Raw genomic sequence first — 14,753 nt, 5'->3', positions numbered from 1 at the left:
CTCTCTCTCTCTCTCTCTCTCTCTCTCTCTCTCTCTCTCTCCTCTATGCATCCCCATGCTCACATGTGCATGAGAGCATGCTCTCTCTCTCTCTAATAAATAAATAAATAAATTAATTAAAGGATCAAATACAATCAATGTTTACTATCATTCAACCACTTTCTCTGACTTTTGCAAAATGAAAATTTGGGAAGTTTTAGTCAAATACAGTAGAAATTTCTGATGAATTTTTTGGTGAAGATATTTTAGGGGATTTTTTTTTTTTCCTGCAGAGATGTTTAAAAATTGCTACAACTCATCCTGAAGAAACTTGACAATATTACAGTCTCTGGGATTTATTAAATGGGATTATTATGAATCTGCCAATCTCATTTTATGGTTAAGATTTTTTCTTAACTGTTATTGCTTCATTTGAAACATTTAAAAAATTAAAATAGTTCAAAATGTCCTTTGTTTAACATGAGTGGAGAGAGCTATGCTCTCCATTAAACATGTGAAGGTTGATTTGGACAATCACTGGCAAATGGGAAGAGGTGAAAGCTTGAAAATAGAAACTGTGATGCTACTCATTACTGTAGCAGACCAGAGGTAGGTGTAAGGTTTTCCCCCTTTAAAAAAATTACATTTTTTAATTTTAAAAATTAAGAAAAGTAATATATTTTTATTTAAAAAAGTGATGTATTTTTATTTTTTTGTTTTAGCAAGAGAAAGAGTGTACGCATGCATGGAGCAGAGGAAGGACAGAGGGAGAGGGGGAATCGTAAGCTGGCTCCATGCCCAGCTGGGAGCCCAGTACAGGACTCTATCCCATGACCCTGGGATCATGACCTGAGCCAAAATTAAGAGTTGGATGCTCAACCAACTGAGCCACCCAGCATCCTGAAAGTAATGTACTTTTAAATCATTACACGTTCTCATTTGTGTCCTGTAATATTTATTTTGGTTGTTTTTTTATTAAAGTGTTTTTACTGATAATTATACTGATGACTGCTGATGCCCTCTGGAGGTAACTAACTTGGTGAAGTCTTAGTAGTGTCTCTGAAGAGGTACGTTAGAGGTGGAATTATTTACAAGTTGCCGGGATCTGGTTTAAGGTGGGTCTTTCAATGTCAGGCCTGATTGGGATTGGACAGGTTTATGATGTAACTGTTTAGTATTGGTTAATATAGTAAAGTTAGGATTTTGAAGTGAGTCTTCAAACAGTAAACAATCATTTGTTAAGTACAGTTGAGCTAATTATTGCTTTGAGAAGGAGATATTTACCCAAAGTTTTGGACTGATAGTTTGTGTTTCCTCCAAATTCATGTTAAACTCCTAATCCCCAATGTAATGGTATTTGGAGGTGGGGCTTTGGGAGGTAATTAGGTTTAAGTGAGGTCATGAGAGTAAGGCCCCCAAAATGGGATTAGTGTCTTTATAAGAAGAGGAAGACAGTTCCTGGGATGCCTGGGTGGCTCAGTCAATTGAGCATCTGACTTTGGCTCAGGTCATGATCTTTGCAGTTCACAAGTTCGAGCCCCGCAACTGGCTCTGTGCTGACAGCTCAGAGCCTGGAGCCTGCCTCAGATTCTGTGTTTCCCTCTTTCTCTCTGCCCCTCCCCCACTCGTATTCTGCACTCAGTCTATCTCTCTCTCTCTAAAATAAATAAACATTAAAAAGAAAATAAAATGAGGAAGAGACACTAGAGTTCTTTATCCAAGCACATGTACTGAGGGAAAGGTCCTGTGAGCCCATCATGGGGTGGGGGATGGGCAGGGGGGACAGCTGTCTACAAACAAGGAAGAAGGCCCTCACCAAGAAACTAATCTGTTGGCACCTTTATCTTGAATTCCCCAGCCTCCAGAATTGAGAAATAAATGTCTGTTGTTTAAACCACACAGTGTATAGTGTTTTGTTGTAGCAGCCTGAACTAAGACACCCCACTATGGGCAAATTGATAGACTACTGTTTGGATTAACAGATTTTTCAGGAAGTTCAACTCTATCTTCCTCATCAAGAATTTTCTGGAAAAGGAAAGTCATACTACTGCAGGCAGTACATTGTGTGACTGTAGACAGTTTCGGTTCTCAATATGCGCCATAAATCCAATAAATAAGTTCAATAAAATAAAATTAATATTGCCTGCATTTCTTTTCTGGCTATCATTATTACTTTTTTTCATTTCATAATTATATCTGAAATTAATTTGTTTTTTAAAGGAGGGTGTTAAAAATGATGTATTTTGGTTGCCAGTTATGCAACGGAGGCCTGCTAGAGGGATTATATAAAAGGAGCCTATGGTAGTTGGGCACGGGAGCAGTAGGACCCTGGCCTCATAACCACAATAGGAAAGAGCTTACACAAGTAATCCCCTAAAAGACCCAAAGGAGTTCTTCATCATGCAACTTTTTTTGGTGTGTTAAAAACATTAATTCATACACTCATGTTCATACCAGCATTACACACAATAACCAAAAGGTGGAAGCAACCGGTGTCTTCATCTGTTTATCAGATGAACAGATAAACAAATTGCGGTCTACACATACAATGGCATATCATTCAGCCTTCACAAGGAAGGAAGTTCTGTCACATGCTGCAACATGGATGAATCTTGAGGACACTAAGTAACATAAGTCACAGAAAGACCAATGTTATATGATTCCAGTTATATGAGGTACCTAGAGTAGTCAAACTCATAGAGACAGGAAGTAGGAGGGTGGTTGCCAGAGGCTGGGGGAGGGAGACATGGGGGTTTTTGTTTGATGGGTATCGAATTTCAGTTTTGCAAGATGAAGAGAGTTCTGGAGACTGGTTGTACAGCATTGTGAATGTGTTTGACACTATTGAGTTACACACTTAAAAATGGTGAAGATGTTAAATTTTATGTTATGTATATTTTATTGCAATTAAAACAATATTGATTGGTTACATTGATGACCCGCCACAATTTGCATAACCTTATTTTGGCATAGCTTCCTTTTTAAGAAAAAGGGGAGGGTACCACAGCAGCCAACCCTCGAAGTTCCCTTGCGTGAGTAAGAAAAGAAAGCTTTTCCTCAGACAATCTGCTGCCACCTGCCAGCAAATTTTTCTAATGTGTGTACAATTGTATGGTGATCTCAGTATGAATGGTGCCCCCTAGAGTTGTGTGATGTGCTACCCACACCGGCTAAAGAGTCCCTGACAGAGAGCTTCTCAAAATGCAGAGGACCAGGCCTCTCCTCCTCTGAGAGGCTCTACAAATGGTCCAGGGTGTGAGTCATGGCTTTTGGAAGTTTCAGGAGATGGGAAAACACAAGAAATTGTTGATAGGAAGGATTTGGACTATTCAAGTTGTAGCAGTTGAAAATGCTGTTACATCAAAGTAAATAAGCCCCAAATGAAGTTTCCCAAGGTGCCCTGCTGGCGACCCCGGGGGTAGCTCTGAGTCAGAAGTGGTGGGAGGGGATGAGACAGGAAAGGAAGAAGCTGTCACCAGGATTGGCCTTATTCACAGACACACTGGAACACTGAAAAGGCCCTCTGCACAGAAATAATTTTACTATTATTTGGGAATGCCTAAAATTCCAGTTACTTTCTTTATGACTTATAGATTGCTAGAACAACAAATAGCCTTAGACATCAACTGGTTCAAGCCTCTCATTTCTCAGATGCAGTCTAGAATGTTGAATGACTCACTCATGCTCGCACACTAATTGTGGTATTTGGCTTTGTTCTCTCTAGGGGCATCTGGAGGAGGAGAGGGCTCTCAAAGGAGGAAAAAAGGGCAACGGAAAAGAACAGGTAGAATTTCCAGAGACATGGTTGCCCCACTGCACAGTCATTATAATGTTCCTTTTCCTATAATCCCTAAATCCCAGGAAAGGTAAATCAAGAGGGAAAGGGGAGAGCACAAGAATATCCATAATATTGGAAGCACATTAAAGCTTAAGAAGAAACTGTAAGTAGCGTGTATTAGATTTTTCATTAACTTATTCACTAAATATATTAAAGGAGAGAGATTATGTACTTGAGGATCTTACAGCCCAGTGGGAGAAAGAAATATGCACATAGATGAATTGTAATAAACCTGGAACATATGGTGTTAGATGTACGAATCCAGAGCTAAGGGAATCCTGACAAGGGAACTACTATCTTCCCACAGAGGTTTTGGGAAAGCTTTCCAGAGGAATGGGTATTGGAGTGGGTCTTGAAGGGTGGACAGGAGTTTGGCAGGTGGGAAGGATATGAGGAAAGGTCCTAGGAATTCTGGCGGGAAAGAATAGAGAGTGTGACTGCAGCTCTAATCACCTTAGGAATGAACGAAGGGTCATGTGACTGGAGCGCTCTGTGACTAGCAGAGCATGGGAGGTGGCCTGGGCCAAGCTAAGGAGTTGGCATTTTATCCTGTGACCCACAAAGTCTACAAAGGCTGTTGAGCAAAATGTGGCAGGATGCCTTGTGGAAGAGGAGGACACCGGCTTCGGTGGAAGAGGTGGGGAGGCCAGGCAAGTGACTCTCGTAATACCGGGGCCTGTGCTGTGTCAGTGAGCCTGCCAGGACCAGCCAGGCTGGGCAGTGGAGTGCCGTTCAGCCTCCATCCCACTGCAGCCATCTGCTCCCTCACACACAGACCGTGCCTCCTCTCACCCTGTGGTTCCTCCCGGAAGTCCATGGAACTTCTGCCGCTGACATTCAAAACAGTGGGGAAGGCTCAGCAAAAGGGAGGGCCGTGGTGAATACCCCCCACCCCCACTCCCCCGTAAGGGAAGGTCTGGGTGCGTGAGATGATGCTTACAGCTTCACAGGCAGTGCATGCCTCTAGCAGTAATTGGGTAAAGGAGGAATGTCTCTTTTTTTTTTTATTTTTTTTTTTATTTTTTTTTTATTTTTTAATATATGAAATTTACTGTCAAATTGGTTTCCATACAACACCCAGTGCTCATCCCAAAAGGTGCCCTCCTCAATACCCATCACCCACCCTGCCCTCCCTCCCACCCTGCCCTCCCTCCCACCCCCCATCAACCCTCAGTTTGTTCTCAGTTTTTAACAGTCTCTAATGCTTTGGCTCAAAAATATGGAACGCTTCACGAATTTGCGTGTCATCCTTGCGCAGGGGCCATGCTAATCTTCTCTGTATCGTTCCAATTTTAGTATATGTGCTGCCGAAGCGAGCACAGGAGGAATGTCTCTTTATCCCTTCCGGGGAAACAAACTGCCCTGGGTTCCAAGAAAAGCAGGAGAAACCGGGCATCCGGGTACAAAGCCGGGAAGATAGCTAGTGGGAAGAGAAAGGCTTTATTTTGGCAGCGGCTGGATACCAGATCACATTTGTGTGAACCCCAAGGTTGCTGCCTATTTCTGCAGGAACAGGCAGGGGCCTGTGGCCAGAGAGTTGGCTGACCTCCAGAGGATGAGACGACCTACTGGACCCTGAGCCGTTGGGCTCCCGCAGCCTTACCGGCTGAGGACACTTTTAGCTGAGGATTTGAGAAGACTTTCCTGCTTGGTAGCCCCCAGCTCAGCGTAATGCCAAGTTCAGTAAATGATTCTTAAATGGAATCAAACTCAAGTGATTAGCCTACTGAAATTCTTATAATTGTATACCTGAATATAGCCTGGGGGAGGCTTGTAGAAACTTTTTTTTTTTTTTTTTTTTAAAGCGGCAGATTATTATCTGGACAGGTTAACACTGGGAGACAGAGGAGCAAAAAGGGTCTTCAGGGGGCTAGAACCAAGAGCAGAGGCAGGGAGTAGAGGAACAGCTTTGCTGAGCAGGGTCTCAGAGTCCCTTCCTGGAAACCCAGTAAACGTGTTTACCTTTTGGTTACCTGACAGAGAAATGGGAGTGTCCCAGAAGAGTTGGTGGTGGTAATGGTGGTGGTGGGAGACGCTCGAGGGACTTGTACACCTGCATGGAAGTTTGCAGTATCTTAAATAGCTGTGGCCATACATGTGTTCCTGGTTGCTGAGGGTGAGCAGCGAGGGGGCAGAAGACTTGGGACACAGAAGGACTTGCCAGGATGTATATGTTCAAGGCATGACAGATTGCTGCAGAATCCAGGCTGGAGAAAAGAGGAAACAGTAATAATAATCATTTCCAGGCTCTTTACACTTCGGTAACACGTTTAATCTTCACAACAATTCTGTGAAGTAGACATGTTTGCTACCTCTATTTTATAAATGAGGAAATTCAGGAGTGCCCTGGCTCATAAACTTAGTAAAATGAAAACAACGGATACAATATCGAAAGCATCCTAGTGTCTCATCAGGATTAAAGAAACAATAGCCACCCTGTCACAACGTGCTCTGGTTGCCCAAGGTCTCCCAACAGTTGCAAACTTGTTTTGTGATTGATGGATTTGAAGGCAGGAGATTAGTACAATACATGAGAAATTGCCTTAACAATTTACAAGCAAATTAACGAGAACTGAAAAAGAGAATTCTCTGTTCTTGTGTTAACCAAAGCTGGGATAAAGGAAAAATAAGTTAGTTGCTTGCTCGGGAAATTCCTACCCCTGGAAAATAAGAGTTGAAACCACTAAACAGCTTCCCAATCAAGAATAACAACTTGTGCATCAAAAATGTTCCTCAAGACCCTTGCCTCACTGAACCCATGTATGCAAAGCCATTGTGTCATAAACTCTGCTTAATTCCAGTCATTTCCTCACCTTGTAAGATCTCCCTAAAAAATCACTTAGCCCAGGTCCTTGAAAACCTGAACCTATTCTGCCCTACAAGGTGGTGTTTATCAGTCTGTTTTTCTGGAGTTAACAGTTGACATTAAGCATATATTTAACTATATAGCTGAGGTGACATTGTGAACTTATCAGTAAGCTGACCCAGTCTTAGAACAGTCTTATGCGTGTAAAACACATGCATGTGGATCCTTCCTGCTGCAGTGATCTGTGCTCCAAAACTAGAGCTTGAGACTTATCAACTGGGGATTCCCAGAGGGACTGCTTCCCTGTGGTAGAACATGGTCATTACAATGTCTGGCTCAGGGACCTCCAAGTCCCCGAACACCCGCAGCCCCTTGCATCCAAGGTCCCGTGAAGTGTGTCACCAGACCCTGTCAACCTGGCCATACAGACTGACCCAGAAATAGAGTTCTGACAAAGGCACCTCTATATGTCATAAGTAAAGAGAAGAGAGGTTTCTGAGGTAGCTGAATATGAAAAATTAGACGAATAAAGATCCCCAGATAGAATGGTAACTCACCCAGTCTTATTCTCTTTGGGCATGAGAGAGGGAAGAAGGAAAAAAATAACAGTAAAAACCAAGAGAAGTAAAGAGAGAGCAGCAGTAGAAATGATTGGATGCTGAGAGGGAATCTGAGTCACGAGAGTGCAGAGTGCCTAGGGAACACCAGCTGCTATGTTCTGATGTGACCACAAAATGCTGGAGCCATAGAGCTGCTGGTGTATCCTGGAGAGCTGCAAATCATGTCCTTGTTCTCCATGAGGCTTGTGGTGTGGCTGATGGGGTGATTGTTGTAATAATCATACAATAATAGTAACATTCTTATATATATTTTTGCTGATATACAATTGAACACAATCATATGCACAGATCTTAAGTGTTCAGTTCTATGAATCTTGGAAATTGTATATACCCATGTCACCACCAAGCAAAACATGAATCCAGAAAGTTCTCTTGTGCTCCTTTCCAGTCAATCCTTTTTTTTTTTTTTTTAATTTTTTTTTTAACATTTATTTATTTTTGAGACAGAGAGAGACAGAGCATGAACGGGGGAGGGTCAGAGAGAGGGAGACACAGAATCTGAAACAGGCTCCAGGCTCTGAGCTGTGAGCACAGAGCCCGACGCGGGGCTCGAACTCACAGATCGCGAGATCATGACCTGAGCCGAAGTCGGCCGCTTAACCGACTGAGCCACCCAGGTGCCCCAATCCTTTTTTTTTTTTTTAAAGTTTATTTATTTTGAGAGAGAGAGAGGGAGAGAGAAAGAGAGAGAGAGAGAGAGGGAGAGAGAAGGGCAAGCAGGGGAAAAGCAGAGAGAGAGGGAGAGAATCCCAAACAGGCTGCATGCTGTCAGCAAGGACCCCAACACGGGGCTCGATCCCACAATCCATAAGATCGTGACCTGTGCCAAAATCAAGAGTCAGACATTTAACCAACTGAGCCACCCAGGCGTCCCTTATTGTAGTTTTAACATGCATTTCTCTGAGCATCAGTGATGTTGAGCACATTTTCATGTGCTAGTATCCATTAGCACACCTTTTTTGAAGTATCTGTCCAACATTTTTGCCCATTAAAAGAAAATTGGGCTGTTCATCTATTCCTTGTTGACTTGTAGTCCTTTCTATATTCTGGATATGGACACTTTTTGAGATAAATATTCTGTACATATTTTTTTTGTCAGTCTGTGGCTTACCTATTAATTTTCTTATGGCTGTTTTGGGGTGCCTGGCTGGCTCAGTCAGTAGAGCACATGACTCTGGATCTCAGGATCGTGAGTTCAAGCCCCACATTGGTCATGGAGCCTACTTTAAAAAAAAAAAAAACGTTAAAATTTTTTCTTATGGGTGTTTTTTGATGAAAGAACTAACATTGTTTTGGGTAGCAGGCACTGTATTAAGTGCTTTATCAGCATTACCGCACTTGATCTCAAAATTTTTGTAAGTTAGATATTAATCTTCCCATTTTTACAGATAAAAACATGAAGACTGAATGAGGCTAGGTAATGTCTACACAGTATAGGGATGGGAGAGGCAGTATCTGAATCATTCAGCCCATTTCCAGAGCCTGAGGTTTTAGCCATATACTAGCCTTTGGGTTTTTACCCTTCTGTGTTAATCATAAGCCCCATCATTGAAGGCTGTGCATCTGAGCCTTTTTTCCTGACAACCTGAAAAAGCCTCATTGAGGCAGCCATGAACTGCAACCCTGGACAGTGCAGACCTACTTCTGTAAACTTACAATGGTGCTTTAACCACTTAGATGGTAAACAGCCTCTGAGGATGATGCCAGAGTGCTTTATGCCATCACCAGTTGCTCTAAAGACAAGAAATTCATCGTGACCCTACTGACCAGCTATAGAATCATTGGCACCATAAAATTGCTTTGAAGTGAGGTTATAGAGTTTAGAGAAGAGAGGTTTCTTTCTGGGGAGTCACTCAGATTTGAGGCTTGCCTTATCCTTTTCTTAAATCTCCCTCATTATTCACATGTATTATTTACACACAATAACCACCTCTCAGATAGGGCCCTCTGAACCTTGCTGGCCAGTCTTTCTCGATTTGGGTGGTATGGTATGGATAGCCACATCGCCACTGTTAAATATTTATGTACACTGTTATCTTAAGAATCTCCCGTGTCCAGTAAAACATCATTATCTGAACTTGTATTACACAGTTCTTTGCCACAACTCAGTGATTTATAAGGTCATGATGATAGGAATACTTGAATGTGCATAATGACAACAAGGAATACCATGCACCGTGAGTGCTACACTAGGTAGAAGAGTGATGATCTTCTATAATCTTCAGGGGACAAAGTGCTTGGGGAAGCCTGAGTACTCTGGGCAGTACAGAACACTGCAACAAAGGGAGCAAATGGGGCTTTCCTAAAATAATAGGTGAAGAGTAAACTCAAAGGTGGAGGCCCTGCCCTCAGTGGGAGGTCTGTAATAAAGCCCCCCCCCCCGCCCTGTCTCCCACGTGATGCTGTTTAATGTGCAGCTGACAAAGGGTAAAGGAGGTCCTGGAAATGTTTACAGGAGTGCTCCAGAGTTTAACCTTCCATCACCAGCTTCCTGAGTTTTGTGTTCTGGGCTCCTAATGAGCAAGATGGTGTTGCTCTCACTTGAAATGATTCAGTGTTTATCTTGGCTTGATTGGTCTCAAAATAATCGTTTTACAAAGATGTGCAATGCCTTGTACTGCTATTTCCTCAAATTCACGTTCCTTTTCATTCACTCTTAAATGCCCAAATTGGGAACTGTAAAAGGCTACTATTTTTGGTCATCTGACTTTCCACTGGCATTAAAATCCAATAAAACAGACCAGACAAAAACACCCTAAACCCTTTTTACCAGTATGGGGTGAATGTCAAAGCATTTTATGGGTAACTGAACAAGTTCTAGTTCAACAGAGGAGACTAAATGTACAGGACAGCAGGGGTGCCTGGCTGGCTCAGTTGGTTAAACATCAGACTTCGTCTCAGGTCATAATCTCACCATTGGTGAGTTCAGGCCCCACATCAGGCTCTGTGCTGGCAGCTTAGAGTCTGGAGCCCACTTCAGATCTGTGTCTCCCTCCCTCTCTGCCCTTCTCCTGCTCACACACACTCTCTCTCTCTCTCAAAAATGAATAAACATTAAATTTTTTTTTTTTAATGTACGGTATAGCAAAAAGTTGTCCTTACTGGCTGTGTGATTTTGCATAAATTACTTCATCTTTCTGAGCCTCAGTGTCCTGGGATGATAATAATGCCTATCTTATATATTCATTACGGACATTAAATGAGGTGACAAATATATAAAAAGCCACCCAGCATATAATAACACTTATTAAATGTTAGTTCTACTTCCTTTTGTGTCTGGGCTTCATTTACTTCATCTATAAAGTAGGATTTGCCTCATAAGGATCAAAGGAGAACATGTACATGTAGACACTTTGTAGGTTGTGAGGTTCTCCATGTGGTAGTTATTGTGAAACAGGTCATTGTGTTTTCATCATATTTGAGTCAGTCACTCCTTTGTCTTCCAGATATTCCTTAATGTCAAAACAGAACATGCATGAGAAGTTATCTGTCGGTCCCCAAACCTCCATTTTGAAGGTGCTGGAATATAAAGTATCAGGGTTAAGAGCTTTAAGAGTTAGTAGAAAAGAGAAGAAGAGCATTTTAATAGGAGGGGAGAAATGCCTAAACATTCCTCTAGACTAAAGGACATTTAGAGGACTATTTTCCAAATTCAGCTCGAAAACCTATTGGATTATGAAAATGAATTGTATGTAGTCTACAATGTTGTAGAATCTCAAAGACCAAGAGGCTCTCAGGTGTTGAGGGATTGGCTCTAAATTGTTTGTTTGAGGGGCACCTGGGTGGCTCATCTGGTTAAGCTTCTGACTCTTAAAAAAAAGTTTTTTTTTAACGTTTATTCATTTTTGAGAGCTGGAGAGACAGAGCATGAATGGGCAGAGAGAGAGGGAGACACAGAATCTGAAGCAGTCTCCAGGCTCTGAGCTGTCAGCATGGAGCCTGATGCGGGGCTCGAACCCACTGACCACAAGATCATGACCTAAGCTAAAGTCGTATGCTTAACCAACTGAGCACCTAGGTGTCCCAAGCTTCTGAGTCCTGATTTCAGCTCAGGTCTTGATTTCAGGGTCATGAGTTCAAGGCCCACCTTGGGCTCTGGGTTGAGTGTGAAGCCTGCTTAAAAAATTTTTTTTGAATTATTTGTTTTGAAATTATCCTCTTATTTCTTGATCACAATAAAATGTTACAATGGAAATTTCAACTGGATACTAAGATACCATAGATTTGACACTCCAAAGGGAGGCCTTGTCACCATAAGCAAAATGAAGAGTTTGCTGGACCCCTGACACTTTACCCAGAGAGAGGTGAGCCCTAGGGGCTCCACCAGTGCAGGCACTGAGGGGCTGTGGCCTTGAGAATGGAATGCATTCTATACTTCCTGAGAGTTGTACAAATGATTCCTGGATGGCAAACTTTGAAAAACCCACAAAAGCTCCCCAAGAGGAAAAGTCGGTTGTGATTAAGCCTTTGACAAGAAATTTGGAAACTTCCCCAGTCACATTAATAAACTGAGGCCCTGAATGGGGTAAGGGAGAAGTTGACCAAAATCCCCTCCCCTATTGTAGATTTTCCCTGGCAGCAGCCTTAAGTCTATCAGAGTTTTGGGGCGCCTGGGTGGCTCAGTCGGTTAAGTGTCCGACTTCGGCTCCGGTCACGATCTCATGGTTTGTGAGTTCAAGCCCTGCATTGGGCTCTGCGCTGACAGCTCAGAGCCTGGAGTCTGCTTCGGATTCTCTGTCTCCCTCGCTCTCTGCCTCTCCCCTGCTCACGCTCTGTCTCTCTCCCTGTCTCAAAAATAAATGAACATTAAAAAAAAAAGTCTATCAGAGTTTTGGTTTTTTGCATTAATCAGGCATTGTAATTACCGAATAGAGACTGAGTATGTGCCCTAAAGGGGCCATAAAAAATTAGTTCCTGAGACCTGAGAGTGAATTGATAAGCCAGGGGTCTGCCTGAGTTTGGGGCAGTTCCACGTTCTGAAGATCCTTAGGAAGTCCATGGGAGCGGGGGGCCTGGGTGGTTCAGTCAGGTAAGCATCTGACTTTGGCTCAGGTCATGATCTCATGGTTCATAAGTTTGAGCCCCGCATGGAGCTCTGTGCTAATAGTGCAGAGTCTGCTTCAGATCCTCTGTCCCTTTCTCTCTCTCTGCCCTTCCCCGGCTCATTCTTGCGCTCTCTTTCTCAAAATAAATAAATAGACTAAAAAAGAAAGGAAGTATGTAGAGCATGTTTTGATTATCACAATAATTAGCGAAGAAAGTGCTATTGGCATTTAGAAGGTTAGAGCCTGGGATGCTAAAAATCCTGAAAATTGCCCTGCTTGAAATGCTAACAGTGTCCGCATTGAGATACACTCATAGAAGCAAGGACAGGAGCATCTCTTTCCTGAGCAAAATTTTAAAAGACAGTGGAAGACAAAGATAAAAGTGTATTTTGATTATATCATAATTCATCATTCATGCTTATTCACCATATCCATTTCATTTGGGTTGAAATGATTTTGTGGGCTCTGTGCAGTGATCCAAGAGTCCTCCTGGGGGCTTGGATGTATTACAGCAGAAGTAGGTCATGGAGTAGGTGAGGGATCCAGCAGAAGAATCACTGACTGTGGGTGTTGCAGAGCCCTGGCCCAGATGAAGCCTGCTGTGGTAACTGAAGACTGGGATCAGTGCCATGTTTGAGGAAACGGGGCCCGCCCTGGTATGGTAGGCTGAACAACGTCCTAATCCCCGAGACCTGTGAATGTGTCACCTTACAAGGCAAAGAGGACATTGCTGATACAATTCAAGATCTTGAGATGCGAAGATGAACCTGGAGTTTTGCATGGGGACAGTGTATTCACAAGGCTTCTTGTAAGAGGGAGGCAAGTGGATCCAAGTCAGAGAAAGGAGATGTGACAACAGAAGGAGAAGATGGAGGAGTGTGGTGGCTCTAGAAACTGGAAGAGGCAAAGAAATGGATTCTCCTCTAGAGCCTTCAGAAAGGAACAAAGCCCTGCCAACACCTTGATTTTGGCCCATGAAAGCCGTTTGGGACATCTGATTTCCAGGACTATAAGATAGTCGAATGTGAGGTCTTTTTGTTTGTTTTTTAAAGCCACTGAATTGGTGGCAATCTGTTACAGCAGCAGTCAGAAAATCATGCAGCTGGCATAACGTATAATAGAAACCTTCTGACTCAGGAGACCAGTAGATCTCAGAGTTTTTCCTCAAGAGTCTCCATCCCATGACACAGCCTTCCCTACCATTTTTAAGATTCCAAGGAGATACAAAAGCAAGTCGGTCAGTATCTCCCACCACACCTTGTGTACATTCGCAATCATGGCACATGGCCACTTGACAGAAATGTGTGTGCACTGGGACAAGGGTCCAAAGTAAATACAAAGGATTTCCATATTATCTGCATTTTCCTCACTAAAATTTCTCCTTCTCTCTGCATGGATAGTTGAAAATGTAGTGCATGGCATCAAGGACATCACACTGCTTACTTTGATTTTCACAAGGACCTCCCTCACCCTACTGATTCCTAGACTGGATCTAGTGCTGCCTCAGGTCTTACAGAAGCCTCAAGTAGCAAGGTGAAATACACACTGGAGAAAGTTAGGTGAGCATTGCTGCAAAACAGAAAGAACCTCCCTTACTTGGCAGAGCAGAGCATTTAAAATGGCAGGAATTAGATCACCCTTTGCAATAACCAACTTGACTTTTTTCCTCTTTCTTCAGACCCTAGTTAAATATTTAGCTACAAACTTGAAGATCGAATAAAGCCAGACTTTGAGTTTATTTGACAAGAAAGCTTAGCATCAGATACTTAAATCATTAAGGAGAAGAGACCAGCCTAATGTGCTGTAAAACTAAAGATCAACGAGGAGTCAACCTAGATTCCCTTCTAGCCTGTGTTCTACTCATTTCGGTAGCAAAAATGTTTATTCACTCAGAATTGGAGATCGTGTGCTGAGTATGGATTCCCTGAGAAGGTCTGTTTTCTCTCAGGAATGCTTAGTCTGGCACAGGGAAAACGAAAACAAGTTAAAAAAAAAAAACATCATTTCTGGATAACAATTTTCTCTGGAGACTTAAAAAAAAGGGGGGGAAATTAAAAATTGCCTCTGCAATCTCACTGTGAATGTCAAATGAAAATGCACAGAAGAGGTGGCCCTGGTAGCTCAGGTCCACGTTTAACTGCCTAAAAAAAATTTTTCAAATGATATTGTGTTTCCTTTTGTCAATTGAAAATTCCAGAAGAAGGAGACTTTTATATGTGTGTTTAATTAAAAAAAAAAGTAAGCAGTACAATAGAGTTAATGTTGCACATATGGATCCTAATTTTGCTAAAGTCTGACAAGCCTGAGAAAAATAATCGATGCTAGGAATCAATGTGTAATTATGTTAGTATTCCATGTAAACCTATTATTCAATATAGCATGCCTATGGGCCACATTAGATGAAGGTCCAGTTATGGAAATGAGGGCATCGGGCATCTGTTCACAGTTAGGAGGTTCTCTGGCTT

General features: G+C 42.4%; 1 protein-coding gene and 1 non-coding gene across 5 annotated transcripts in view; both read right to left on the bottom strand.

Annotated features, from left to right (window-relative positions):
* Window positions 1-5,030: 5,030 nt before the first annotated feature.
* LOC122241609 lies at window positions 5,031-5,137 on the bottom strand. The gene has a single exon (XR_006221849.1). It is a non-coding gene; the product is annotated as a U6 spliceosomal RNA (small nuclear RNA).
* The window catches only part of DAPL1 (death associated protein like 1), a 49,007-nt gene continuing 39,337 nt past the window's right edge, over window positions 5,084-14,753 (bottom strand). For 2 of the 4 annotated variants that reach the window (XM_042994493.1, XM_042994495.1), the window contains exon 5: window positions 5,923-6,024. In XM_042994493.1, coding sequence (XP_042850427.1) covers window positions 5,993-6,024 — 32 coding nt within the window. In that variant the 3' untranslated portion in view covers window positions 5,923-5,992. Of the gene's footprint in view, window positions 5,238-5,629; window positions 6,025-14,753 lie in introns of those variants that run through there. The other 2 variants (XR_006220730.1, XM_042994494.1) reach the window with 2 other exon arrangements.

The sequence above is a fragment of the Panthera tigris genome, chromosome C1 (assembly GCF_018350195.1).
Source record: "Panthera tigris isolate Pti1 chromosome C1, P.tigris_Pti1_mat1.1, whole genome shotgun sequence".
Lineage (NCBI taxonomy): Eukaryota > Metazoa > Chordata > Mammalia > Carnivora > Felidae > Panthera > Panthera tigris.
This window is presented reverse-complemented; position numbering and strand designations above follow the sequence as displayed.